This window comes from Aquarana catesbeiana, linkage group LG03 (assembly GCF_042186555.1).
Source record: "Aquarana catesbeiana isolate 2022-GZ linkage group LG03, ASM4218655v1, whole genome shotgun sequence".
Lineage (NCBI taxonomy): Eukaryota > Metazoa > Chordata > Amphibia > Anura > Ranidae > Aquarana > Aquarana catesbeiana.
Genome location: NC_133326.1, coordinates 336,385,256 through 336,412,518, shown reverse-complemented (window position 1 = coordinate 336,412,518; position 27,263 = coordinate 336,385,256). Strand labels below are relative to the sequence as shown.

Below are 27,263 nucleotides of genomic sequence, written 5' to 3'. Positions count from 1 at the left end.
TGTCCTGCATCCTTCCCAGTTGTCATCAGGGTTACCCAGTGCACCGTGAAAGAAAGGTAACTTCCCTCAGGACCGCCATCAGGGGGGTACAGGCATTACACCTGTAAGGGGCCCGCCTGTCTCCAGGGGCCAGACTGTCGCCCCCTGACAATCAGCGTGTTGCCTTTGAGCTGAGCAGAGAAAAAAAAGAGATCACAAAACTCCGCTACCACCCTCCCCTGCTTATCAGCTGAGGAGGAGGAGTATAAACATGAAGAGAACAGTTTCACTACCGCCAGAAAAATGCCCGCAGTGTGAAAGGGGTCTTATGCTGACTAGGTGTAAGAGTGTTAAAATAAAAGTGGGTGCACTGAAGAACTCGGTGGGATGGTCAGTGGGCCGATTCAGTGGGACAACCAGTGGGGGGCCCAGGACTAAAGCTGTGTAAGGGGCCCCAAAATTTCTGATGGCTGCCCTGACATCCCTGTCCATGCCTGCTGGACCATGAGTCAGTGGTAATATGCACCTTACCGCTGACTGCCCTGTCCAACGAGGCCAAGACATTGCCTTCCACATGTCGGTAGAGAGCCGGAATTGCCTTATGAGAAAAAAATTGGCATTTGGGAACCTGCCACTGAGGTACCGCACATTCCACAAATTCTCAAAAGGGGGCAGAGTCTACCAGCTGAAAAGGCAGCAGTTGGAGTGCTAGCAATTTAGCCAAACTAGCATTCATTCACTGAGCATATGGATGGCTGGGGCAGAATTTCTTTCGCCGGTTTAGCAACTGGGGTAGGGAAATTTGCCTGCTACCGTTGGTGTAGCGATAGCAGATTGCCCGCAAGTACTTGGCACACCTAATTCTACACCTTCATTCCTGTCAGTGCTGGTTTCTGAGAGGACTGAAGGTATAGTGGGGTTGGAGATCCCAGCTGATGAGGAGCAAGGAGAGGTCCACCTTGTTCTTTGGTGTGGCTCCTTTAAGTACTGTTGCCAACGGACTGCATGGGAGCTCGACATATGTCTGGTCAAGCATGTGGTGCCCAAGCGGCTGCTGTTTTGGCCACGCTTGATACGCTTCAGACATGTGTTGCAAACAGCAACAGTGCGATCTGCTGCACATATCTCAAAAAAGGCTCACACCAAAGAACTTTTGGAAAAATGTGCCGAGTCAGCAGCGCCCTGCACATGTGGAGCCCTTAAGCTGGCCCCTGGAGGGCATCCTGCCTCATTGGAGATGTGCCTCCTCCTCCTCCTCTCTTCTATCAGGCACCCACGTAGAGTCAGTGACCTCATCATTCCCTCCCTCCTCGCCACTGGAGCAAACCTGGTAGTATGCTACAACTGAGGGAATAATTTCTTATGCTTCTTGGGCACCCCCTCTTCTCTCTGGGCTCACGTTACTGCCTTCATCCTCAACCTGGGTACCATCATCAGAGCCTTCAAAAAGCTGCGCATCCTCCTGCAGCATGTACCCTACACTGTAGTTGAACAGTTCGGGGGACTCTTCAGGGAATGATGGTGGGGCTAGGGAAGGAGTGACTGATGACACTGAGCCAACGGAAGAGGCCGCTTTAGCAGCTGCATTGGCAGACAAAGTACCCTGAGCCTGGGTGACAGAGGATGAGGAGGATGAGGCCGGCTTGGTCATCCACTCTACCAACTCTTCTGCATGCTGTGGCTCAGCAAAAAAGGACAAGCGTGCCCCACGGTCACGTGCTGAGGATGCACCGTGTCCACAACCAGCCTTGTTTGCTGTAGACACAGAGCCTGCTTGCCCTCTTTTAGTGGCCTGTGAGCATCTGCCTCTCCTTGGTGGCCTTCCAGACATACTGTACAATTAGATTAGCAAAACAACACCTGAAGTTTACTAAAAACAGTACACCAGGAATGGCCTACAGTAAGGTATAAGCTTGGCTGAACTACAATGCAGTGGATATATATTTTATGAACTGCAGCTCAGTGAGTCACCTGCCTGGCTGAAAGTGTCAGCCAGGTTAGGATTGGCTAGACTATATATATATATATATATATATATATATACAAGCCTGTGTATATATTTATTAAATGAACTGCAGCTCAGTGAGTCACCTGCCTGGCTTAAAGTGTCTTTGAACACACACTCAAGCAATGGCCTAGTCAAGTATAGGCTTGGCTAGACTACATATATACAAGCCTGTATATATATTTATTAAATGAACTGCAGCTCAGTGAGTCACCTGCCTGGCTGAAAGTGTCTTTGAACACGCACTCAAGGAACGGCCTACAGTCAGGTATAGGCTTGGCTGGAATACAATGCAGTGGATATATATTTTATGAACTGCAGCTCACTGAGTCACCTGGCTGGCTGAAAGTGTCTTTGAATACGCACTCAGGCAATGGCCTAGTCAGGTATAGGCTTGGCTAGACTATATATATACAAGCCTGTATATATATATATTAAATGAACTGCAGCTCAGTGAGTCACCTGCCTGGCTGTAGTATATTAAAAACAATACACCAGGAACGGTCTGCAGTGAGATGAAGCTAAACTGTATACAGTGTATATATATATATATATATATATATATATATATATATACACACAAAGCCGGGATGCATATATATACTAAATACACTGCAGCTATCTAACTGTCTCGCCTGCCTGCCTGAAGTATATTAGCAACAGAACACCAGGAATTGCCTGCCTGCTCAAACTAAATGAAATGACACTCTCTCTGTCTCTCTCTGAACAAACGCCACAAACACACTACACAAAGCCGACGGGTGGGCGGCCTTATATAGTGTGGGGCGTGTACTTAACCCCCTGAGCTATAATTGGCTACAAGCACCCTGCCTGTGGCCAATTATGGCTCTCTTCGCTGACGGCGCTGTGATTGGCCAAAGCATGTGGGTCATAGTGCATGCTTGGCCGATCATCAGCCAGCAATGCATTGTGATGACGCAGTGCATCATGGGCCATTACGCGCTGCTCAAATTTGGTGCGAACGGCCCATAATGTTCGAAATTTGGCGAACAAGCGAACGGCCGATGTTCAAACTCATGTTCGACTCGAACAGAAAGCCCATCCCTACTCATAATATATGACATCATTTATCACATATTTGTTTTTGTTTTGCATCCAGCTTCACATTCCAGCATGCTTACACTTTGCTAATAATTACATAGTTTTCTCTCAGTTATTGATTAACTTGAACAACAAGACTACAGATATGGAGAGCTATATAATGATGATCTGTGCACTTGATATAATCTGTGGAAAACTGTCACAGAAGCAGAACTGAGTCATACCTAACATTTCAATCAAGAAAGCCTACAGCGAAAATGAAGTTTTTTGCTTTCCTCTCCATCTTGGCAATAGTGGTTCTTTCTCTTATATTCGGTGAGCCGTGTTTAACTTTTACTGTAGTATGCCATGTCATTTATCATTCTTTACAATGTTAAATGTGACTAAATATGCAATGCAACTATCTCTGAGGTTTGCTGCTTATTATTAATGCTAACTCAGATCAAGGTGATAAAGCAGGTTAAATAGAGATTATGGTTTAGAAAAGATTTAAAGCTGCACTGAAGTCTCCAACAAAACCATGTATGCTAAATGATATTGCTGTGCACTCATTCACTGCAAAAGACTCTGCATTTAGACCTGGCTAAATTTAGTTCAAAGCTCCCTGTCATCTACTCGTGCAACTCAGGTATGAATCCTTTCCCTATTGCCAACCTTATGCCCTAAATCTATATTGCAAGTGCAACTGGGCTTCTAGTAGCAGATCCTTCCTAGTACTGGCTTTCCCTTTCCTATCCTGAGAAAGGCCGTTTAGGGGATTAAAGGAATACTTAAGTCAAATGCATTACATTTATGCTCTGTACACACGGTCAGACTTTCCGACAGAATATGTGCGATCGGAGCTTGTTGAAGGAAATTCCGACCATGTGTGGGCTCCATCGGACCTTTTCCATCGGAATTTCCGACAAAGTTTGAGAGAAGGCTATAAAATTTTCCGACAACAAATTCCAACCGTGTGTGGACAATTCCGACAATTCCGACGCACAAAGTGCCACGCATGCTCAGAATAAATTAAGAGATGAAAGCTATTGGCTACTGCCCCGTTTATAGTCCCGACATACATGTTTTACGTCACCGCGTTCAGAACGATCGGATTTTCTGACAACTTTGTGTGACCATGTGTATGCAAGACAAGTTTGAGCCAACATCCGTCAGAAAAAATCCATGGAATTTGTTGTCGGAATGTCCGATCAATGTCCGATCGTGTGTACAGGGCATAAGTATTAAAAAATCGAGCATTAATGATTGACTCAAAATGCTGTTTTAGTGTTGTTGAAATATTTATTGTCTTACTTTGAAAATGTGTGCATCTTTTCGGTCCATCCCTGTAGTTGAAACTGGTGTTTTTTAGCATTTCCTTCTTTTCATAACAGCCAGAAGGAGGGGTGATACATCAGATTCCTGCTGATTGAAAAAGCAAGAATATATCTCTGGACACACTTAAGATGTGCATGTTCTAGTACCCTGTTTCCCCGAAAATAAGACCTAGCGTGATTGTCAGTGTTGGCTGCAATGTAAGCCCTACCCCCCAAATAAGCCCTACCCTCTTTCCCCAAAAATAAGCCCTACCGTGAAAACAAGACCTACAAGGACTTTAACTAGGGCTTATTTGGGGGGTAGGGCTTATATTGCAGCCATCACCAACAATCACGCTAGGTCTTATTTTCGGGGAAACAGGGTAGGAGCAGGACACTGGGTGGTGTAGACTTTAGCTATGCAGTCTGCTCATTAGTTTGATTACATTTCATTATGCCCTGTTCACATGAGCGGAATTTCCGTCGGAAAAATCTTGGATGGTTTTTCCGATGGAATTCCGCTCAAGCTTGGCTTGCATACAAATAAATAAGGAAAAACCTTGCGAGCCACAATGGTATATTGCTTCAAATGTGAAAAACACCTAGCTGCCCGCGTAGAACACGTTTCATATGCCATGCATTATAATATATACAGGAAATATGCTGCGCTAAGGCGAAAAATGTAGATCTGGAAAATATTCAAATACTAAAAATGATGTATAAATGATATGCTGAAAATACTGTATACCACTTACACATTGCCTTTCCAGCCTCAGTGTATAAATGTAATAAAAAGCAATGTGCTTAATGTGCAATGTGTGAGTGGTATGCTGAATGTATGATATCCAACAGGAATAACAATCATTAAACCAGTGCCAATATATAATAAATCAAAAATCCTATATACCGTATATCTACATGAGACAAAAATTATGACATGCAAAATAATATATCACAGTAAAATATGATATAAGTGCAAAATCCAAAGAAAGTGCCAAGTGCCACACAATGAGTGGAAATATCAGATCCAAAACCAATATAGCACGTGATTAATGAGTCCAATATATTAAAAAATGAATATATGTAAAATCCATAAAACCAGTTCATAGAAAAAATGTGTTTGAATTAATCTTAGTGCTTGGTGCTCAGAATTCCATGCTCAAGTGCCATCCAGTGACCCCCCCCCCCCCCGGGGACAGCCGCTCACCTCAGAGCGTGTGACTCAGCTGTGAAACAGTCTATACACGCTTAGAAGCCATCCCGCGGCTCAACGATGGTATCCAGATACAGTTATTCAGCAGCAGCTCCACAATTGAAAGGAAGAAAAAGGAAAAAACTGGCTAGTGTGATATCGTTTATAAAATTTTATTGTTATAAAAAGCTCCCCACAGTAGGGTACTCACATTTGCGAGGTGCGTAAGTGCACCAATCTAACAATAGCCTCCAAAATTTGTCTGTCTGAAGAGATAAGCTGTGCGTCGCATCACAGTGAAGTGAATAGCTCCTTCCTGGCCCCTTCCCTACGCGTGTTCGACACAGGGTCACGTGTCTTCATCAGGAGGATATAATTGGACGGACGCTCTACAGCCTAAATATAGTCATCGCGGCCATTTTGCCGCAGATTGCAGACACTCTAGTGCCAGGCTCCATATATTAATGCTCAATAATTAGACAGCACCGCAGAGAACAATAGGCATCTGCGGAACTTTTATTAAATATATATAAATTCTTACCTCTAAGGCACAAGTTAATAAGATAAGACTTTTAAAGTCAGCCCAAAACAAAGAGATAGATAAATATATATATAATCAAAATACGGTGTTTGTACAGGACGGAGACCGATGTTCAGCACATATTATCCCAAACATACAAATGCTACTATATGATTTGTAAAAACAATCTATCAATAAATCATAATCAAATGTCCATTAAAATGGAGGACTTCTATGTATATCACTATATGTACCATGTAGAATGGCACATGAAAAATTGCTACTGATGTGTCCCATAGACATATAATCAGAATCAACATCTTATTGTAGTAGCAATAGTCCTATATAAAAAAATAGGTCACCCCCAAGCACAAAAATATTTTATATACCCCAAAAAATATAAAATATATGAACATATTTATATATATAGACAAAGAGATGAAAATACCTGTATATTTAAAGAACAGTACTAAAATAAAATATTTTTAAAAATTAAAAAATATTTAAAATACACTATAATCTAAAAATTATTAATCCACAATGGAGTCATAGACGTAAATACTAGGCTACAACAATAAGCATAGGGGGAGCATGTATATATACCCTTCAACCTATCCAATCTCATTATGGGAAGAGGAATTATTTAAAAAAGGAATTATTTAAAAAAGTAGCCCCCCAATCAAACTAATAAAGAATCAATAGTTGCTTAAAAAACATTTCAGATCAAAGTCTTTTTTCAATCCTACAGGTGCTAATGAACCCAATTGGTGTATCCACCAGGATTCTCGTTTGCTAATGTCTCTAACATATTGGCTTGCATACACACGGTCACACAAAAGTTCTCTGAACTTTCGACCGTCAAGAACGCGGTGACGTACAACACTATAATGAGCTGAGAAAATGAAGTTCAATGCTTCTGAGCATGCGTCAAATTGTTTCCGAGCATGCGTGATTTTTTGCGCATCGGAATTGCATACAGACAAACGCATTTTCGGATAGGAACTTTTTCCGACTGAAAAATAGAGAACCTGCTCTCAATCTTTTGCTGGCTGGAATTCCGCCAGCAAAAGTCCGATGGAGAATACACACGGTCGCATTTTCCAAAATCTCTCATCGGAGTTTTGCTGGCGGCATCTCCGATCATGTGTAAGGGGCATTAGGCTTGTTTCTTGAACAGTAATCAAGCAACTAAGTAGCGTAGCCCAGCTTAAATTTGCACCATCCAATGGCCAGCAGCGAGGAACATGTTCGCCTAGGCGATTTCACCAGAAGTTCTCCCCCCTCCACCTGCAACCTTCTGGGACACATCACAGGTCCCAGAAGGCTGCAAGACCATTCACAGTTATCATGATGGTGTTGGTGACCCAAAGACCGGCGAATAACTGGCCCAGCTGTGAATGGCGCTGGATCTCTGGAATGGTAAGTGTCCAGGGATCCACCCTACAGCATTTGTAGCTGCTGACTTTTATTTTTTTTTAAACGGAATGAAGAACCTCTTTAAATGCTCTGCTCACAGTGCACCTGAATGGCTGGCTATAAATGAAGATATTGAAAAAGCAGAATCAATTCTGAAACAAATCTAAGGTATTTATGGGGATTAAATGTACATAGATTTTTTTTTTTAAAGACAAGATGAATCAATTGAGAATTGAAAACTTGAATCATATATTTAATTTATTTGTTTTTTACTTTACTTACACTTTAAAGATACCCAGATACATTCAAGCTATTTCGACTAATTGCGCTTAAACTTCATGACTGTATTAGCTCTTTTCTTTATATTTGACTGGATTTCAGCTTTATAGCTTTGTTTTTCTTTTCCTATTTTTTAGTACATTGTATCAGTTTTTGACATTTTTTACACATAAAGAAAAAAGTAGCGAGAGGAAAAAAAAAAAAGAGTACAAAAAATTAACTTATCAGCATCCAAATAATATCTGCAACTCTCTGGGGGCATTTAAAGACAATTGCACCCTTAATGTAGACCTTACACATAAAAAATGCTACATTTAACTTATAAAAAAAAAAAAAAATCTGGGGGAAGAAATGTTTAATAAGACAACTACCTTTCACCCTGGTCCCGTCCATGGCACCTAGGACAGGGAGACAACACCCTCCTTCTGACAAATTCTCGGAGAATGTTAACCAGCCCAAATATCACTGAGAAGACAATGCAGCACTCTGAAGTTGCATCTTCTCTTAAAATTTGGAATACTAAGCATTCTCCAGGATCACATTTGCAGGATGAGTATGCCACCCCCTGCACTACAGAATCCAAGGTAAAGTGAGTATATTATCTAACATTTTTTCCTCTATAAGTGTTTTTTCTACATTTTAAGCATTCCCTAGGATCTTCTTGGCAGGATGAGTATGTCACTCCCTGCACTAAAATCCAGTAGAAAGTGAGTATATTATCTAATTATTCTCCTATAGGTGTTTTTTCTATATTTTATTTACTGATTTAGCAAGGGAGAGGGTGGCCACATTTTAAAAGTGGACCTTGCATGGAATACAAGATCCACTTTACAAATTACTAAAGACCCCCTTAATTTCATGGTCATTTTCGTAATCATAATTTAAAATGGAGATATTAACATTATCCATATTTATTTTCAGGTCTTGTGAACTCCGAACCTGCTGGTGAAGAAAGAGAGGTAACTTAAACACTATTGCATTAAAGGGAAAAGCGTATAGCCTCTGAGCTTTTTTTTTCGATTGCAGTGCTGTAAAATCATTATTTTTTTTTTAAATAATACATTAAAAATTAATCTGTAAGATAGATACAATTTAGTTCATTATTTGTTATCAGTAGCACTCTTTGAGCATTGTACTTCTTATGAGTTTAATCACTTTTCTACTAGGAAAATGTTTTTGTTTTTCACATACATATTTAAATCTGCATTTTTTTTTGTTAGAAAACTACTTAAAACCCGAAACAAATATATAATACCCTGAATTTTACTCATGATTTTGACAGCTCTGAACTCAGAAATGCTCAGAGCTGGGTGCTTCTGGGTTCATTACCACTTCAGTACTGACCTCTTTCCTGACCAGATCAATTTTCAGCTTTCAGTGCTGTCGCACTTTGAATGACAGACGCATGGTCATGCAACACTGTACCCAAATGGAATTTTTTTTCAAACAAATAGAGCTTTTTTCGTGGTATTTAATTATAACTGTTTTATTTATTTTTATATTTTTTTGCTAAACAAACTAAAAAGACCACAAATTTTCTGATGATCAGTGCCTCAATTATTCATGTAAATGATGTGCTTACAGGTTGACACAGCGTGGGAGGAAAGGGTTACCGGCAAGACTGTTTACATGTGGTCATCTGTGATTGGACACAGTTAATCACATGGTAAACGGTCGCTGTGGTTGGTCCTTTACCTTGATCTGTGAACAGCTGTGCAGTAAGGACACAGCGGTCACAGACCGTGCCCAATGTGCACCGCAGGAGGCTGGGTTCTGGGATGATGTCTATTGACGCCCTACCAGTACTGGACGACTATGCTGTAGCTCTCTTTTAGCTATAGTGTGGTTTGCAAGTGGTTAATCAAAGAAAAGAAGGGGGACCTAGGGGTGTTTGGGTGGGGGGCTGCACATCACAGTAACATAAAAGTGATCAATTTATATGAAAACAGGGAGCTGGCTGAAAATATCCCTTGAATACCAGGGTGTTTATAAATGTACTTTGGTAGACAAGGGGTTAAAGTGAACCTAGGAATTTCCCATGCTGGTTTACTTTAACGGTAGCCCCACTGTAGTGGAGTGTGCATTCACTCACCATGCCTAGGGGATATATGGTTTTCTGCTTCTCTCCTTTAGCAGCTCAGATATGCCACACCTGATGAGGCAGAGGCAGCTAGGCAAGTGATCTGCTTCAGCCAGGTGAGAGGCCCTCCACTGTCAGAACCAACATGCAAGCAGCCAGGCCAAAGCCTTATAGCACATAGTTTCCCCCAAAAAAGCTACCATGAGAAGCACCTCTCCAACTGTTACTAGAGTACTTTGATTCCAGTGGGATGGGCCCCCCCTGGCCTTGGAGTACTCCAGCTGTTTGCCTGCATTACCAGAGCAGTCCTGGGCCTCACTGTGGGGGGTGATATTTATAAGTATAAAGGCATGTTACTGTGATCTGTATTGTTTTTCTGAAGTAGCGATGCTCAGTTTGACTCTTTGATTACATAAAATAGAGACTATGCTGTGCAGCCACATGCTACCCTGATTGAGACATTACTGTGAGAATAAAATGTAGCGCATAAATTGTGCAAAAAGTCTTCAATCAAGAAAATGACTGAAAAACAAATGTCCATAAATGGTAAACACGGCAATAATGAAACTTATAAGTCTCTCAATAAAGGTAAATAAAGTCCAGTGAGTGAGTAAAAAACAAATATACATGGGATGTCCCACTGGAAATGGTATGTGGATGTGAAACGGCAAGTGTTCCAACACAGGTAAATCATCAGATCATCCCAAAGCTATATCTCACAACTGCATGTAACTTGGCAAAGATGGTGTGTAAGAAACTCTTATCAGATACATTGGACTCCCTTGTCAGTGACAGGGAGTCACTCGAGCGGGTTGCCTCTCAGGGCCTGAAAGCGGACATCACAGCTCTGCGAACCTTCTGGGTCAAACTCTGTATGGATCTCCCGGGGCCGCCAGGTGGGTCCTCCCAAAGGATGGCCAAGGTGCGAGTCAGAGGGAACAGTGCGTCACGTAAAAAGCTGAAGTGAAGGCTGGTTTGATCTCTCAGTTGATATGTGGAGAAAAAATAAACAGGCTCCACATAGCGTAGATGAGCAAAGTGGGATTTTTATTGCTAAAAAGGCCAGGTAACAATAAAATGTGATCACAATGTATAAAAACAAAGATGGGCAACAAGAAGGATGCTGAAAGCGACCGACGCGTTTCGATCAATGGATCGTCTACTGGGGCATACAGCATCCCCTCCAAGTTGCCTTATATTTATGAGAAAAACATTCAAAAAAGCAAATTGTATGTGCTGTCAAACAGCCTTCCCCATTGGATGAGTGGGGTCACCTGATCGCACCTGGCTAAACCTAGCAGGTGTGAAACATCATTAATTTGCATTCGTGGTATGTGATTAACCTGTTAAAAGTCACCAAATAGACCTCACATTAAACAGCAATTGAATAGTACAACACAATTCAAACATTTAATACTGAAAAAGAAATGAAAAACTGAACCTTCTAGCACAGTACTCCCATTGCTGACACTTCTGTGTCTGTTTAAAATTACAGGGGAGTCAGTGCCAATCAGGGACCGCGTCTCTGGGGGCGGGCGGAGCCCACAGCCAATAGCTGCAGAGACAGGAAGTCTCCGTCAGCGCCGCCCGACCTCCACGAGACAGACACAGGGAAGTGACGTCAGAGCGCAAAGCTCGCTCGACGTCCATCCCCTGTCACATGATACCTCTCTCAGATTGTCGAAGACAGAAGGAGGGAGGAGAGACGTGCGTCAGACCGGACGTTCCTGACGCCGGTTCCCACGTTCCTCCCCTGTGTCCCCGGAAATAACATGGTACAGGTGATGACCAGAAAACCCACCCAGATGGTGGGAAACTGGTAAACATCACCTGTGAAGTGGGGGATGAGTGACACCACCTAATATGGGGCAGTGCATGAAGGAGGGGGCCGTGCAGCGAATAGGCATGCCTCAAAACGGGACGGTGCACAGCTCCCTCTTAACAATTAAAACACAAGGGACCAAAAGACCACCATTGAGTAAATCAAATATCAATGATGGCGAGAGACCCCAAAATAAATTAGAAATCCCTTCCAGTCAGAACAATAAACGTGATGGGGTGATTTGAATTGAGAAATAATACAATGTTTCCAAAAACATACAATAAAGTAAATTCATAAATATTGCAGCTACCCAGCATGTGCCATCCACAAAATGTGGACAATGCACATGCCAGTGTGAAAACCCCAGAAATAAGGGAGGTATAACTCACCCTAGAAACCTAATGTGAGCGCACCCCCCCCAGAAATGCGCCCACATGGGGAAGACTAGAAATATATAAAGACTAAAAGTGTGTAATGAGAATGTATAGGGAAAGAAAGTTTAAAGAGGGCATCATAAAAGTGCATATAATGTTGCGATTAAGGAACCAAGTGGGTGCAATAAAACGAATGCTAAGATGAGTTGATGAACGAGTTGAGGTCCCACTCCACGTTCAACCCAAACGGGAAGAAGGACCTCAACTCGTGGATCCAGTACGTCTCGAGGCGTGAAACCCCACGCAGACGTGACTCACCCCTCCAGTGCGGAATGAACCTATCAATAACTTGGAACAAGGTTCCTGTGGGGTCCTTATCGTGGTGTTCCAAGTAGTGACGTGGCACAGTATGCTTGTCCCTACCTTTTTTAATTGCAGCCACGTGTTCGTTGACACGAACAGAAAAAGTTCTGATCGTGCGACCCACATATTGCTTATGGCAGGGACAAGTTATCAGGTATACGATGTATTGTGAGGAGCACGTGGTGAAATGCTTCATGGAGTAAATACGGGAAGTGACCGTAGACTTAAACGTGACGCTCTTGCATCTTCCCCCAGTGTTGTGAAGGCAAACTCGACACTTATGACAGGGGTAGTAACCTTTGCACTCCTGAAAGAACGACACCTTCTTAGGGGGGTCTATTATGTTTGGGGCGATCTGTCCCTGAATGGATCTAGCACCTCTGAACACTACCGAGGCCTGTTTAGGTAAAACAGGACCAAGTAGTCTGTCGTTCTGTAATATTCCCCAGTGTTTTTTGATAATACCTTTAATCTGTTTAGATTGAATAGAATGGGTGGTGAAGAAAGATAACTTTGCATTGAATGTAGTGTTGTCTTTAGAGCATTCTGTGAGCGTAGCCTGCCTTTCAGTGAGCAAAGCTCTATTGATTTCACTGTCTAAAAGGTGAGGGTCATAACCCTTATCAAGAAATCTACCTCTGAGGACTTGGGATTGGGATATAAAGTCCGAAGTTTGGGTGCAGTTGCGCCTCAATCTCAGAAACTGGCTGCGGGGCACTGACCGAAGCCATTGTTCACGATGGCAGCTGTCGATCGGAATGTACCCATTCCGATCTGTGGGTTTGAAGTAGGTACGGAACTCCAAGTGTTGGTGCACAACTGAAATTTCGAGATCAAGAAAATGCACTTTGCTTGTGCTGGCTTCAAAGCTCAGCAAAATCCCCCTATCGTTGGCATTAAGAATGTTCATGAAGCCCTCGAGGGATGCCAGATCTCCTTCCCAAAGGAGGAGGATGTCGTCTATGTATCTGGCCCAAAGAACCAATTCGGGTCTCCGGGCCGCATAGACGGCATCCTCCTCCCACTGGGCCATGAAGAGGTTAGCGAGACTGGGGGCAAGTTTGGCCCCCATAGCCACGCCCCTCTGTTGTAAAAAGAATCGGTCCTGAAACCAGAAGTAATTGTGCCTGGTTGCAAATTTTAACAGCTGCATGATAAAATTTCGTTGTAATGTGGGAAGTCTTCCATCTCTGGAGAGATGGTTTTCGACTGCTTCGAAACCTAGGTGGTGTGGTATGCACGTGTATAACGCTGCTATGTCTGCTGTTACTAAGAGAGTACCTTTTTTAATTGAAACAGACTCCAATAGTTTGATTGTGTCTCTGGTGTCTTTCAGATAAGAGGGGGTGGTTTGAACTAGAGGTTGTAAGTAGAAGTCCACGTATTTGCCAATCCTCGCCGTAACCAAATCGATCCCGCTGACGATGGGTCAGCCGGGAGGATTGGTTGGGTTCTTGTGAACCTTGGGGAGGTAGTATATGGCGGGAATACGTGGTACTTGGGGGACCAAAAAGCATTTTTCCTTTTTATTGAGAATTCCCAAGGAAAAACCTTCCTCTATCAATTCAACTAAGGCCTTTTTAAAGGAAACTGTGGGATCCCTGGGGATACACTGATAAGTATCGGAATCGCCTAAAATCCTATTCATCTCCTTAAGATAATCTACTTTGTCAAGAACAACAATGCCCCCGCCCTTATCCGCCGGGCGGATGACAAGGTTCTTGTTTTCACACAATGATTTTAAACCTGTCTTGATGTCAGGTTTGACATGAAGACGTTTTTGACGTTTGGCTAGTTTATCCAGGTCTTCCAGGACCAAACTCCTGAAGACCTGGATAGAGGGGGCCATGGTACCAAGGGGATTGAATAGGAATGAGTTAGACAATCCCGAATGGACTACCTGAGGGTGCAAAGACGTTGCCTCTGTAGAGGGTACAGTTCCATTGTGGGAAGATGTCGTTACTTGGGTAGTGGCTGAAACAATGGTCTGTTGAGTGGGGGGAGTGATTTTGGTAAGAAAGTTCCTCTGTACACTAAGTTTTCGGGTAAATTTAAGTACATCAATAAATGTTGCGAAATGGTTAAGTGGTTTGGGTGGTACAAACTTGAGTCCTCTGTCCAGAACCGACTTCTCAGCTTCTGTTAATACAGCTGAACTCAAATTAAAAATACCCGTTCCCCTTACATTCTTTTCCTTTTGGCGTTGGACCCTCCTCCCCCCTCTGGTCCCTCTTTTCTGTCTGAATTTCCTGGATGGTAGTCTGTGACTCTCTGAAAATCCTGGGGTTGGTTGGGGCCTGGCCTACTTTGGTTGTAAATATAAGGGGGCTAGGTTTAGCCAGGTGCGATCAGGTGACCCCACTCATCCAATGGGGAAGGCTGTTTGACAGCACATACAATTTGCTTTTTTGAATGTTTTTCTCATAAATATAAGGCAACTTGGAGGGGATGCTGTATGCCCCAGTAGACGATCAATTGATCGAAACGCGTTGGGCGCTTTCAGCATCCTTCTTGTTGCCCATCTTTGTTTTTATACATTGTGATCACATTTTATTGTTACCTGGCCTTTTTAGCAATAAAAATCCCACTTTGCTCATCTACGCTATGTGGAGCCTGTTTATTTTTTCTCCACATATCAACTGAGAGATCAAACCAGCCTTCACTTCAGCTTTTTACGTGACGCACTGTTCCCTCTGACTCGCACCTTGGCCATCCTTTGGGAGGACCCACCTGGCGGCCCCGGGAGATCCATACAGAGTTTGACCCAGAAGGTTCGCAGAGCTGTGATGTCCGCTTTCAGGCCCTGAGAGGCAACCCACTCGAGTGACTCCCTGTCGCTGACAAGGGAGTCCAATGTATCTGGTAAGAGTTTCTTACACACCATCTTTACCAAGTTACATGCAGTTGTGAGATATAGCTTTGGGATGATCTGATGATTTACCTGTGTTGGAACACTTGCCGTTTCACATCCACATACCATTTCCAGTGGGACATCCCATGTATATTTGTTTTTTACTCACTCACTGGACTTTATTTACCTTTATTGAGAGACTTATAAGTTTCATTATTGCCGTGTTTACCATTTATGGACATTTGTTTTTCAGTCATTTTCTTGATTGAAGACTTTTTGCACAATTTATGCGCTACATTTTATTTTCACATGTTTTTTTGGTTGTTGTCACCTTGTATGTAGCTGCTCTGCACCATATATTTTTTGAATTTAGCGCAGTGTATACTTTTATTATCTTATTACTGTGGGAAGTCCATGTTTGTGCAGCTTTCATAATCCATTTTGCACTATTATGTTTTTTTCTCTGACCCCATTTGCATTATTTACTCTAATGCCCCGTACACACGGTCGGACATTGATCGGACATTCCGACAACAAAATCCATGGATTTTTTCTGACGGATGTTGGCTCAAACTTGTCTTGCATACACACGGTCACACAAAATTATCGGAAAATCCGATCGTTCTGAACGCGGTGACGTAAAACACGTATGTTGGGACTCTAAACGGGGCAGTAGCCAATAGCTTTCATCTCTTTATTTATTCTGAGCATGCGTGGCACTTTGTGCATCGGATTTGTGTACACACAATCGGAAATTCCGACAACGGATTTTGTTGTCGGAAAATTTTATAGCCTGCTCTCAAACTTTGTGTGTCGGAAAATCCGATGGAAAATGTGTGATGGAGCCTACACACGGTCGGAATTTCCGACAACAAGATCCTATCACACATTTTCCGTCGGAAAATCCGACCGTGTGTACGGGGCATAACTGTGCATGTTACACCACGAGCAGTATATATCTACCATTTTGCTCCACCACAGGTAGTTTAGTGATACATCTGGTATATACAGTACCAATGAAATAATTTTATTATATCTGTTCAACAAGTGAAAATACTAGCTGTTCATCTAGTCAGAAATCGTGTAAGCTGATAACTTCCTGTGCTCTCTGTCAATGGACTGTTATCAGTTAGCATTTTCCCTGCTAGTTCTGGTAACTACAAAACACCTCCCCCTAATATGAGGAGGTGGTAAAGGTGTTATTTAGTCCCAGCACAGTGTTATGCAGTCCTAACACACCCCCTACTCTAGAGTGACTGTCCCCCCTGTTTTAATGTTGCCATTGATTGAATGAAAAAGCCTTGAATTGAATGAAAAAGCCTTACAGGCTTTTTCATTCGATCACGGCCAGTGGCTATAGCCGCAAGCAGTGATCATTGTATTATGATGGCGGGGAAACCTCCCACTGTCAGAATACAATAGCTTCTTGGGAGGGATTCAGTGTGATGGGAGAATCAAGCAATTTTCTTTCCTTCAACCTGTGCTTAAAGGAAAGAAAATAGGTTCATGTATGACAATGGCCTGCTTTTATTTTTTTTATTGCTGCCTGGGTCTCTGTTAGGGAAACTATGCTAATTTCCTATTCTAGTGACAATAAAGACCCAGACATGAAAAAAAAACAGATGTTTTAACATTTTCCCACTCCTTTCCTCCTTTCACAAAAACTATAATAAAAATGTAATAAGTAATTATTTGCCAAATATTAGCAGGTGTTTGTTACATTTTGGCTTTGGAATTAGAAGTTATATGTAAAGTAGACATGTTTGTGCTATGTAACATATAAAGTAGTTTGCCTTCACGCTATGTAACATATAAAGTAGTTTGCCTTCACACACACACACAATATATATTATATATATATATATATATATATATATATATATATATATATATATATATATATATATATATATATATATATGGGAGATCTTTCCCATCTCCCCACTGGCACACACAGCAATATTGCTAATGCAAATGGGATCATTAGGGTGTGTCCAGGCACAGCCGCCATACCCTGTGCACATGCCTATGTGTCTCCTAGATTGTAAGCTCTAACGAGCAGGGCCCTCTGATTCCTCCTGTATTGAGCTGTGTTGTAACTGTACTGTCTGCCCTCATGTTGTAAAGTGCTGCACAAACTGTTGGCACTATATAAATCCTGTATAATAATAATTGTCTTTTTACAGCCTGTATGTGATGTGAATGCATCCCTGAGATGTCCAAAAATTTATGACCCTGTGTGTGGCAGTGATAAGAGGACATATGACAATGAATGCCTGCTCTGCGCCGAAAGGCAGTAAGTATAGTGTTTCCAGATTTTGTTTGCTAAAGAACTTTTTTATTTTTAATTCTAATTGCATTGTAACCACTGCTGGCTAACAGAAGCAAAGTGGAAGGTTGAAAAAGGCATGAATCTGTAGAGAGTAAAAAAATATTCAGCTAAGATAAATAATGGGGATTATTTACGAAAGGCAAATCTACTTTGCACTACAAGTACAAACTACAAGTGCAAACTACACTTGAAATTGCACTGAAAGTGCACTTGGAAATGCAGTCGCTGTAAATCTGAGGGGGACATGCAAGGAAAATTAAAAAAAGCATTTTAACTTGCACATGATTGGATGATAAAATCAGCAGAGCTTCCACTCATTTCAGATCTACCACTTAGATTTAGAGCAAGTGCACTTTCAGTGCAATTTCAAGTGCACTTTGCACTTGTAGTTTGCACTTGTAGTACAAAGTGGATTTGCCTTTCGTAAATAACCCCCATTGTATAGTATGCAGCATAGAAATGTCAGATCGTACCTTCTTTGTCATGATCAGCATGTTAACAGTGCATATTGAGTAACCAAAATCTCCTGACTGCTTTACCATGAAGAGAAAATCACTTCAGCTCCCATACTCCACAATGTTATGCTTGGTGTGTAATAAATCTATCCCCAGGCATGTGTGTTCCTATTTTTGTTAAATGTGGGCCGAGGTAGCAATCAAATATCAGCTCTGGGATCATGGTCGGATCTAGGGGGGTGCTGAGGTGGGCTGTGCCCACCCAGATTTCAGTTACTCACCACAATGTCAACTGCCTTCCCCCTTGGACATCGTGCCTGGCCCGCTGAGCTTCTCCCCCTATCCCTGCACTCAGGGCTGTGACAAGAGGTGTGTGTGGAGGGGGCAACCTGGCACAGTGAACTAAAGGGAACACCAAGGTCCAGACAGAAATGATAGTTGCAGAGTGGAGAGACCCGGGAAGAGGTGGGGGTTGTGCTGTGTTCTCCCATCTCCTGTCAAAACAGCGCTCCTCATAGCAGATGACACAGGATCACTCTTAGATCAGACTGTACACAGCGTGATTACCCGTCCCCTATCTCCTCCAAGGACTGCTCAGGTAAGGAAAGGGTAATTTGGAGGGATTGTGCTAGGAGGAGAGATTCGGGGGGGATCTGTGCTAGGAAGGGGGATGGGAACTTATGCTGGAAGGGGGAATTTGGAATTTGGGGGGAGAGGATTTAAAATTTGCGGGGGAAAGAGAATGTGCGCTAGGAGGGGTGATTTTTCTGAGTGGGGAAGATTTGTGCTAGGAGGGGGAGATTAGCGGGGCCAGGAATTTGAGCTGGGAGGCGGGATTAGGAAGCAAAGATTTGTGCTGGGAGGGAGATTTGGACTGGGAGGAGGGGGGATTTTTGCATTTTTGTTTTGGCTGACAGAGGAAGTTTTCTGTTTAGGGGGTGAGCTTGCTGATTAGTGCTTTTTTTTTGTGTGTGTGGGAGAATATTGCTGAAACATGGTGCTCAATTGGGGGGAGGTGGCGCAGTCAACTTTGTTCTGGGCACTAGATTGGAATCAAGCATGAATGTGTGCTGCCATAGGAAGCAGCTTTATATGGTGGCACGCAGAGAAGAAGAGAAATCCAGAGCGTCGGCGGGGGGACCCTAGGAGGATCAGGACTGCTCTGCACAGAGCAGGTAAGTATAGCACGTTTGTTATTTTTTAAAAAATGCTTTACAGTCAACTTAAAGCAATTTTAAAACAATAAATATATTTATTGCAGCTTAACAATTTTTATATGTGATGGCTACATTGTTTTTTTTTTCTTTTTTCAAGCTATTTTCCTTTGATTTAACCTGGTGATCTGGCCAAAATGTCTGTTTTTGTAACTTACTTTAACAGACCAAGCCATTCAGTAAAAGTGGCAGTTAGAGTATTGAGACAAACCATTTAACATTGACGTGGGTGTTTACAATGATCAGCTTTTCCTCATTTATGTAAAACCTTTATTCCAAAAGGAAAAAAAAGTGCTGTAACTGCTTAAAAGTGTTAACTGGAGTTCTGCTTTTTTTCATTAGTCAAGTCCATCACAATCTGCTATTGCATCTAATGCCCTGTACACACGATAGGATTTTCTGACAACAAAATTCATGTTTTTTTTTCCAACGGATGTTGGCTCAAACTTGTCTTGCATACACACGGTCACACAAATCTTGTTGGAAATTCCGAACGTCAAGAACACGGTGACGTACAACACATACAATGAGCCGAGAAAAATGAAGTTCAATAGCCAGTGCGGGTCTTCTGCTTGATTCCGAGCATGCGTGGAACTTTGTGCGTCGGAATTGTGTACACACGATCGGAATTTACGACAACGGATTTTGTTGTCGGAAAATTTGTGAACCAGCTCTCAAATTTTGTGTGACGGAAATTCCGATGGAGAATGTCCAATGGAGCCTACACACGGTCGGAATTTCCGACAGCAAGCTCCCATAGAACATTTTCCGTTGGAAAATCCTATCGTGTGTACGGGACATTTCACTACCCTCTCCCCAGTTTCACAATGCTGCTTTCCAAAGGTATCTCCATTTCTCCTACAGCCATAGTGGAGATACCTTAAGACAGAAAGCATGTTACTGTCCAGATCATTAGGGGAAAATAAGGGAAAAAAGAAAAAAAAATGTAGCTACCACATCTAAGGATGGGTAAACTGCAATATATTCAATTTTTGTTTTTAGGTTTAATAGGACTAATAGTGATACTAAACAGAAAAGTGTAAATTGTCATAATTCATTCACATAAATCATATATATCACTGTATTTTGTTTTTTCTAAAAGTACTTATTGCTGCAGCGCTGTTCCATGGTTGCATGATCTTTCCATGTTCTTTGGCATCTGCAGGGAAATATCTTTAAGAGGGGCTTCTACTACTCTGCTGATGTATGCTCTCTACAATATGAGTCTGTGTTTGGCTAGCCCTGATTGGTACTGTGCCAGACACACGACTAAAAAAAAAACAGTTTCAGAAGAGTAATTCAAATTAAATTATAAATATCAAGAAACAGCTACCAATAAATCTTTATTGAACATCAAATTTGTATTTTTTTGCAGTAATATGGTGTAGAGAGAGTCAAAGATGATTGACACTAGCTTTCATTTTGGTCAGATGGCATCGGAAACCCAAAGCTTTTTTTTTTTTTTTTTTTAACTTCAGGTTCTAACAATTACATTAGATATATTAAATACTGATTTATATTAAAACTAAGTGTGTTTGTGAAAGTCTTAGTGAATGTAATCAAGCAGCATATTATATCCCCCTCCATAGTGTTTAAAAATCGGGGGACATGAAGCAGGAGAGAGGAAGGGGAGTGTCATTTACCATGTGTATATGTCCACGTGCCTAACTCTATAGTCACATGGGCTGCACAGATTAAAAAGAGGACATGAAGAGCTTAGAAGGGAACTGAAATTGAGTATGCTCAGTAGAGGACACCAGCTGGCCTTCCAAATCTCAGCCTGCAATGGGGACACAGAATATGGGGAAGACAGTGGAAGGCAGGATCAACCAGGTATATTTCACTCTACACAAAACAAATGCTTTAGTGGGTTTGTGAGTATGAACACTCTGCTATATAGCATGTAATGAGAGTTTTTCATAGTCTGGGTTTATTCACAATTTACGTTTTTTTTTTTAACCATCTGTGAGAGTTCCTCTCATTTAAGGGAATTTGGGAAGAGAGGAGTTTGGGAAGAGGTTCAAGCCCAAAAAAGGTGGAGCAACAATCTTCCTTTAATACTTTTTACACAGGTGTTTTCAAGCCACACTGTAAGCAAACATTTAATAAGGAAGTTATAAAGTAAAAAAAAAAAAATGCAATGAATTTTATTTGTTATATTTTATATTCTGCAATTGAGGACTTTTATTTATTTTTAATCAGCCTAAACAAACTTTGTGAATCATATCTCTAAGTGTGAGATTACTTTACAACTTTTCGTGAAATGTTCTGCGTATGATGTTTTCACAGGCCATGAGTAAAACAACACCTGTCTTTTGTTAGGAAAACCTTGCCAAGTCCATTAGCTGTGCTGCAACAACAATTTTAATGTGCAACTGTTAGAACTGAAGAAATGTCATGCTCTGCTAAGTGTAATTCAAAATTTGGTGTTGCTTTTCGCAGGAGGAAGAAGGTGAATATTCGAATTACCAAGGACGGATCATGCTAAAGAATCTGATTTCACTATTACACAAATTCTCCATGCTCCTTCATACACAGAATGTTGCTGATTATTTTGATGCAATAAATTGCAATCTAGCATATCTTTTATCTCATATTTCATGCCGCTAATTACACATGGGAGGATTTGCAGAGCAGACTTACAGATGAGAGTTGTTTCATTAAAATATACAGCTTATTTTGCAGTACTTTGGCACAAGAAATAATTCGGTTAAAAACAATGTGTTTTTTTAAACTTCTTTAAAATAATTGTCTAATAAAAATTCATTTAAAAAATAGTGTAATATTTAATACGTGACTAGGAGTAGCTGACTTTAATACTTTAAAATACTCTGCTACACTACACCAGGTTATTTTTTTATATTTTTTTTGACTGAAACTCTACCTTGCCTCTATTACCAGAGAAGCCCACTGTATTGGTTACATTATCAGGACTAATGATTTAGGGTCTGTTGTAAGGAAACACATATGATATCAGGCTTTTTTTTTTTAATCTTTATTTTTGCCTATATAGCAAACAGAGGAGAAACATTCCCAAAGAACTTTAGAAAATAGACAATATTAAACCTCTGGGTGATACATACAGGATGGTAGAATAACCCATCCGACTAAAGACATAAAAGTGCGGGTAATCCATCATTCAGAATATAAGGTGTGGAGGGGAACGAGGGGGCACGAGAGACGATAGAGGAGGATGGGAAAGGTAGAGGGGGGGACAGGGGAGAAAAATAAGGAAGGAGGGGGAACTAAGTGGAGAACAGAAAAGAGAAAGAAAAAGAAAAGCAATGAAAACAATAGACACAATGTAATCCTGTTTAATCCTAGTCAACATGCCTTGGTATAAAACTTAAGGAACAGAAATGTAGCTATGTAAGTTTCTACTATTACTGCATTCATTGCTTGTACAAGTCAGAAGAAATAAAATCCAGCCCTAGAGCCCAACTATTATAAAACTTTGTGTAAGTGTTTGTACATCGATGTCACTGTTCCTCAGCTTCCATAATATCCTGAACCTTCTGTAACCACTCTTTGACAGTAGGTATGACTGAGGACTTCCAATGAAGTGGAATAAGGCTTTTGCTAGCATTAAGTAGGTGATGCACTATGGACCTTTTATAGGACCCCATCGACTTCTGTGTGTCATGGAATAGCATAGGTAGACCATGTATGAGGGACCCTAGACCACCTAGACAAACATTTATAACAATATTCCTATGTTTTAGAGTAGATTGAGGTAGTGTGGGCCAATGACATTTTCTCAATACTGCTATCAGATACGTTTCTACCCAGTTCTTTCTCCCATTCCCTAATGTAATAGGGAGTCGTAACAGTTAACTTTCCTAATAGGAATTTATATGGCCTAGAAAGTAGATGGGTGGAGTCGTCTCTGTCTAGACAGCCTCAATGGGGCCCTCCCAAAGACTTAAAAAAGGCTAAATCTTCCCCTGGGGCAAAGCAAGGAAATTGGCTCATGAGATTTGGTAGGGTTGTTCAAGGGGCGCTGAGAAAAAAAACAACACATCATCCAAAAATGCGGCCATTTTATGCTCAGTAGAGCCCACCCTGACTCAGGGTTCAATCTGACCTGTTGCAAGAATGCCTCCATGACCAAAGTAAACAACAAAGGGGACAAAGGACAACTTGCCTAGTCCCATTCGAAATCTGGAATGGTTGATACAATACTTGATTTACATTCACTTGGGCCGTAGGATTAGTATATAATGCTGCAATCCAAGATCGCATCTTATCCCCAAGACCCAGCCTATGCAGTACTCAATCTTTAAATATCCAATCGATGCGATCAAAAAGTTTCACTGTGTCAGATGAAAGGACAAGACTAGGGGTTTTCGTGGTAGCTATCCAATATAATAGGGAAACCGCTCTCTTGGAGTTATCCCTGCCTTCCCAGCACAGAATAAATCCCACTTGGTCTGCATGGACCAAATCACCCTGAAACTCCTTCAGGCAATTGGCTAGGATCTTCACCAAGACTTTAATATCAATGTTCAATAAGGAAATTGGGCGGTAGTTTTGGCAATATACTGAGTCTTTCCCTTCTTTTGGGATTATGGTTATGTTTGCACGTAGGGCTTCCGGGATGATACGGACCGTCTTTGTTAGAGAATTAAAATACATCGGCAAATGACGCAGGAGGTACGCGTAATGTAGAAAATATTGTCTAGAGAACCTGTCTGGGCCAGGGCTCTTATCGGAGGGCAAAGTTTTAAGCATGGAAAAGATAAAGATTTCTGCGGGAGAGATATTTCTTTCCAGGTCTGAGATCACTTCCTCACTTCCTCCTTCGATAGTCTATATCTCTAGGTAGGCGTCAATCAGTTCACTACATCTGGACTGGGCCTTCGCGCTCTCCGAGGCTTTCAGATTATAAAGAGAATTGTAATAATGTTGAAAACAATTGGCTATCTGGGAAGGTAAATTTAATTTATCCCCAAAATTAGACTGCACATGGGGAACATATGTGTAAGAAGCTTTCCTCTTGAGAGCCCACGCTAGCATTCTCCAGCACTTGTTGCCTTGGTTATAGAATTTATGAGCCAGGTATCTATATTTGCATCGTGTATGTGTGTCTAGAAGCTGTTTCAATTGTATTCTCAGATCATTTAACTGTGCCCCTACTTGGGGATCTCCCTTCTGTTTATGTCTAATGGAGAAGTCCGAAATCTGGGACAACAGGGAAGTTATGTCAGATTTAAGCAGTTTTTCAGATGTGTGGCTTGGGCAATAAAGCCCCCCCCCCCTTCCAGGTGTGTTTCAGGGAAAAAGAGACAAGTTTTGTGGAGGGATATAGCAACACCTTTGGCCTGTTTAATGGGGGACGTGCTCTGAAACCAACGGTCAAAAAGGTATAATGGTAGTTTAGGGACAGACCCTAGCATAAAACGGGTTTCTTGCAGCATTAATACCTGGGGTCTGAGAGAGTGAACCTGACGCCATACTCTACTGCACTTAAATGGAGAACTGAGACCCCTGACATTGTAGGAAAGCACTTTGAAATCAGACATTAGAGGCAATGACAAAACCTAGTAAAGGCAAAACACTAGTTGACCAGGAAAAAACATAAAAAAAAAACAAACAATGTAATTGAATAATATACCAAACACTAAGTACAGACAATGCACCACCAATCTCCGTAAGAACAGACTGGAGAATAACGGCAGTACGGAGTCCACCCCCCCCCTTAAGGGTGAATACCCCACAATAAAACAGAATGGGGTAGACCTATAGTGGGGAAGCATGAAAGCCATACCCCCATACCCAAGTAGGCATCTCCATCTGGAGCTTCCCACTGCCAATGTGAGTGAAAACATAATAAAATAAACAACAGCCATTTCATTAAAAAAAATATATAGTAATCCACACAACCGACATACCAGGGGCCACGAAAGCCCAGGACATGTGGGTATCTTTATAGAACCTAACATAGCATAACAAGGAACCGTATCAAGTGGAAATCAGCATCTTACAGTCTAAATAGTCCTTTGAGCGCCCAGAACTAGGGAACAGATACAAAAACAAAAACACAAACAAAGCTCCGGGAACACAGTGGTACTATTCAAAGGGGGATATCAATGGTTGGGACCCAGATTGGCAACTTAGTAAGAGGGAAAAATAAAGACACCCAAGAAGCTTGTAGGGTGAGCATGGTGGGCACTTCAGGTCTTCCCCTTGGTGTAAGGTGATCTGGGGGATTTTGAAACCTCTTCCTCTTCCGATGCGGTTCTTGCCAGTCGCGCTGCGAGGAGGGGTAAGGAGAGGTTCCACTGTCTCTCCAGTCAGGCAAGTCGACATCAGATAAACTTAGCATCTGTAAGAATGTAGGCAAGTCATCTTTATCGCGGAGAGTGGCAGAGATCCCCTCTTTAGTAGCTGTAAGCCTGAATGGGAAGCCCCAGCGGTATGTAGCTCTCGCGTTGCGCAGGGCATCCGGCAGAGTACGTAGGGTTTTCTGCAGTTCTAGTGTTCAGCGAGACAGATCAGGAAAAAATAACAATTTTGTGCCTTCAAATTCCAAATAAGGTCTTCTGCGCATACCCCTCATGATAGTTTCTTTGCCCTAGTAGCGCAACAGTTTGCAAATCACATCTCGTGGTTTATTGATATCAGGGTTCACAGGCCCCAGGGCTCTATGAGCTCATTCAATCTTGATGGGAAGTGTGGGGGGTTTACCCAGAATATCTGTAAAAGCAGAAAGCAAGGTTGGAATCAAGGCAGTGGTCTTGACAGATTCCGACTTCCAGCAAATTTTGAGGTTTTTCTTGCGGCTCCTATTTTCAAAATCGTCAAGCTGAGAGAGCAGGCCCTCTATCCTGCAGTCTTGGTGTTCCAGTCTTGATTTCAGAAAATGAAGTGTAGCCACAGTATCACACTGACATGATTCCAGGGCTTCAACTCGGGTGCCTATCTGGATGGTGTCAGCCTTAAGCTATTGGAACCCAGCCGTATAGACGTCCTCCATTTGTTTGAGGAAGGCTGCAAGATCTGCCAACTCAGGCACTGTATTATGTCCCAGGAAGAGTCATGGATGCATGAGGGGATCCCTGCTATTACTTGTGGGCATCCCTGAGCGATTAGAGAGGGTGCAGGAGTGGTTTGTGACTCCCCCTGTAGCATGGCATCCATCTGCGATTCCTCCTTGAGAAGGGTAGGCACTTCACCTGAGAGCGAGGAGGAGGGATGATCCGCCATGTCCGCACTGGCTGGGTCTCCAGCACGTGGCCCGGCAAGGAAGGGGAGAAGGCTGCTCTGTAGGCACCTCTGGGACAGATTGGCATGTGGCTCTGTGTTCCCCTTCTTCCTGGACATGACTCCTGTGCAGGTCTAGCCGTTGCTCTGCTGCTGAATGCTGTAGAATGGCGACGGGCAGCAGGAGCTCCGAACTCAGCTGCTGTCCTCTGCCATGGCTTGGCCACACCCTGGATATCAGGCTTTTGAGATGCTGTGCACCTTGAGTTGCGATTTATCTTTATCCTGTGTGGCTCCCCCAACTAAGTCTGAGAAATCAATGACACCTGTAAAAGTCACAACCTGTTCACATGGCCAGTCAAGGTATACTCACAGGTGCAAAAAATGCAATAAAATCCATGTTTCCATTAGACTAATATAAATTGTGTGCAACTAAAAAAAAATGTTTATATGTAAACTGTTGAAACAGTCTAGAAATTTTTTTTGCTGACAAGCAGGTAAGAGTGCTAGGAAGTTTTAGCACTGTACTATTCTGTGAAATGCAATATCTCTGTGTACCTTACTTTAAAAAGCTGATAATAATCTGATTGGAGGTCTTGTCATTTTTGCTTTGCTTTTGGATTAGTGCAGAGCACACTGGAGTCTTCGGCTGCCATATTATTGTGCTGGGATTCTGGGAAGTCTCTGCATTTTGGCCATACTTACTTCTCTTTCCAAGGAAATCTTTGATCACAGAATACACTTTTCTTTTAAAACATCAGCATTGTGATGACAATCCAATATACTGTAAGCTTACTTAAAAAATATGAGTTTTGCCTGTC

The 27,263-nt window shown here is 42.0% G+C and overlaps 1 protein-coding gene across 1 annotated transcript; it reads left to right on the top strand.

Moving 5' to 3' along the window:
- Window positions 1-3,203: 3,203 nt before the first annotated feature.
- LOC141132288 (serine protease inhibitor Kazal-type 1-like) lies at window positions 3,204-21,821 on the top strand. Its single transcript, XM_073620546.1, has 4 exons — window positions 3,204-3,361; window positions 8,670-8,707; window positions 17,425-17,534; window positions 21,682-21,821. The coding sequence occupies exons 1-4, from the start codon at window positions 3,304-3,306 to the stop codon at window positions 21,725-21,727; spliced, it is 252 nt and encodes an 83-aa protein (XP_073476647.1). The 5' UTR covers window positions 3,204-3,303; the 3' UTR covers window positions 21,728-21,821.
- The last annotated feature ends 5,442 nt before the right edge of the window (window positions 21,822-27,263 follow it).

Coding starts and splice junctions, on each gene's coding strand:
- LOC141132288 (XM_073620546.1), top strand. CDS start 3,304: ATGAAGTTTTTTGCTTTCCTCTCCATCTTGGCAATAGTGGTTCTTTCT. Junction 8,708..17,424: donor CTGCTGGTGAAGAAAGAGAG/GTAACTTAAACA, acceptor GTCTTTTTACAG/CCTGTATGTGATGTGAATGC. Junction 17,535..21,681: donor CTGCTCTGCGCCGAAAGGCA/GTAAGTATAGTG, acceptor TGCTTTTCGCAG/GAGGAAGAAGGTGAATATTC.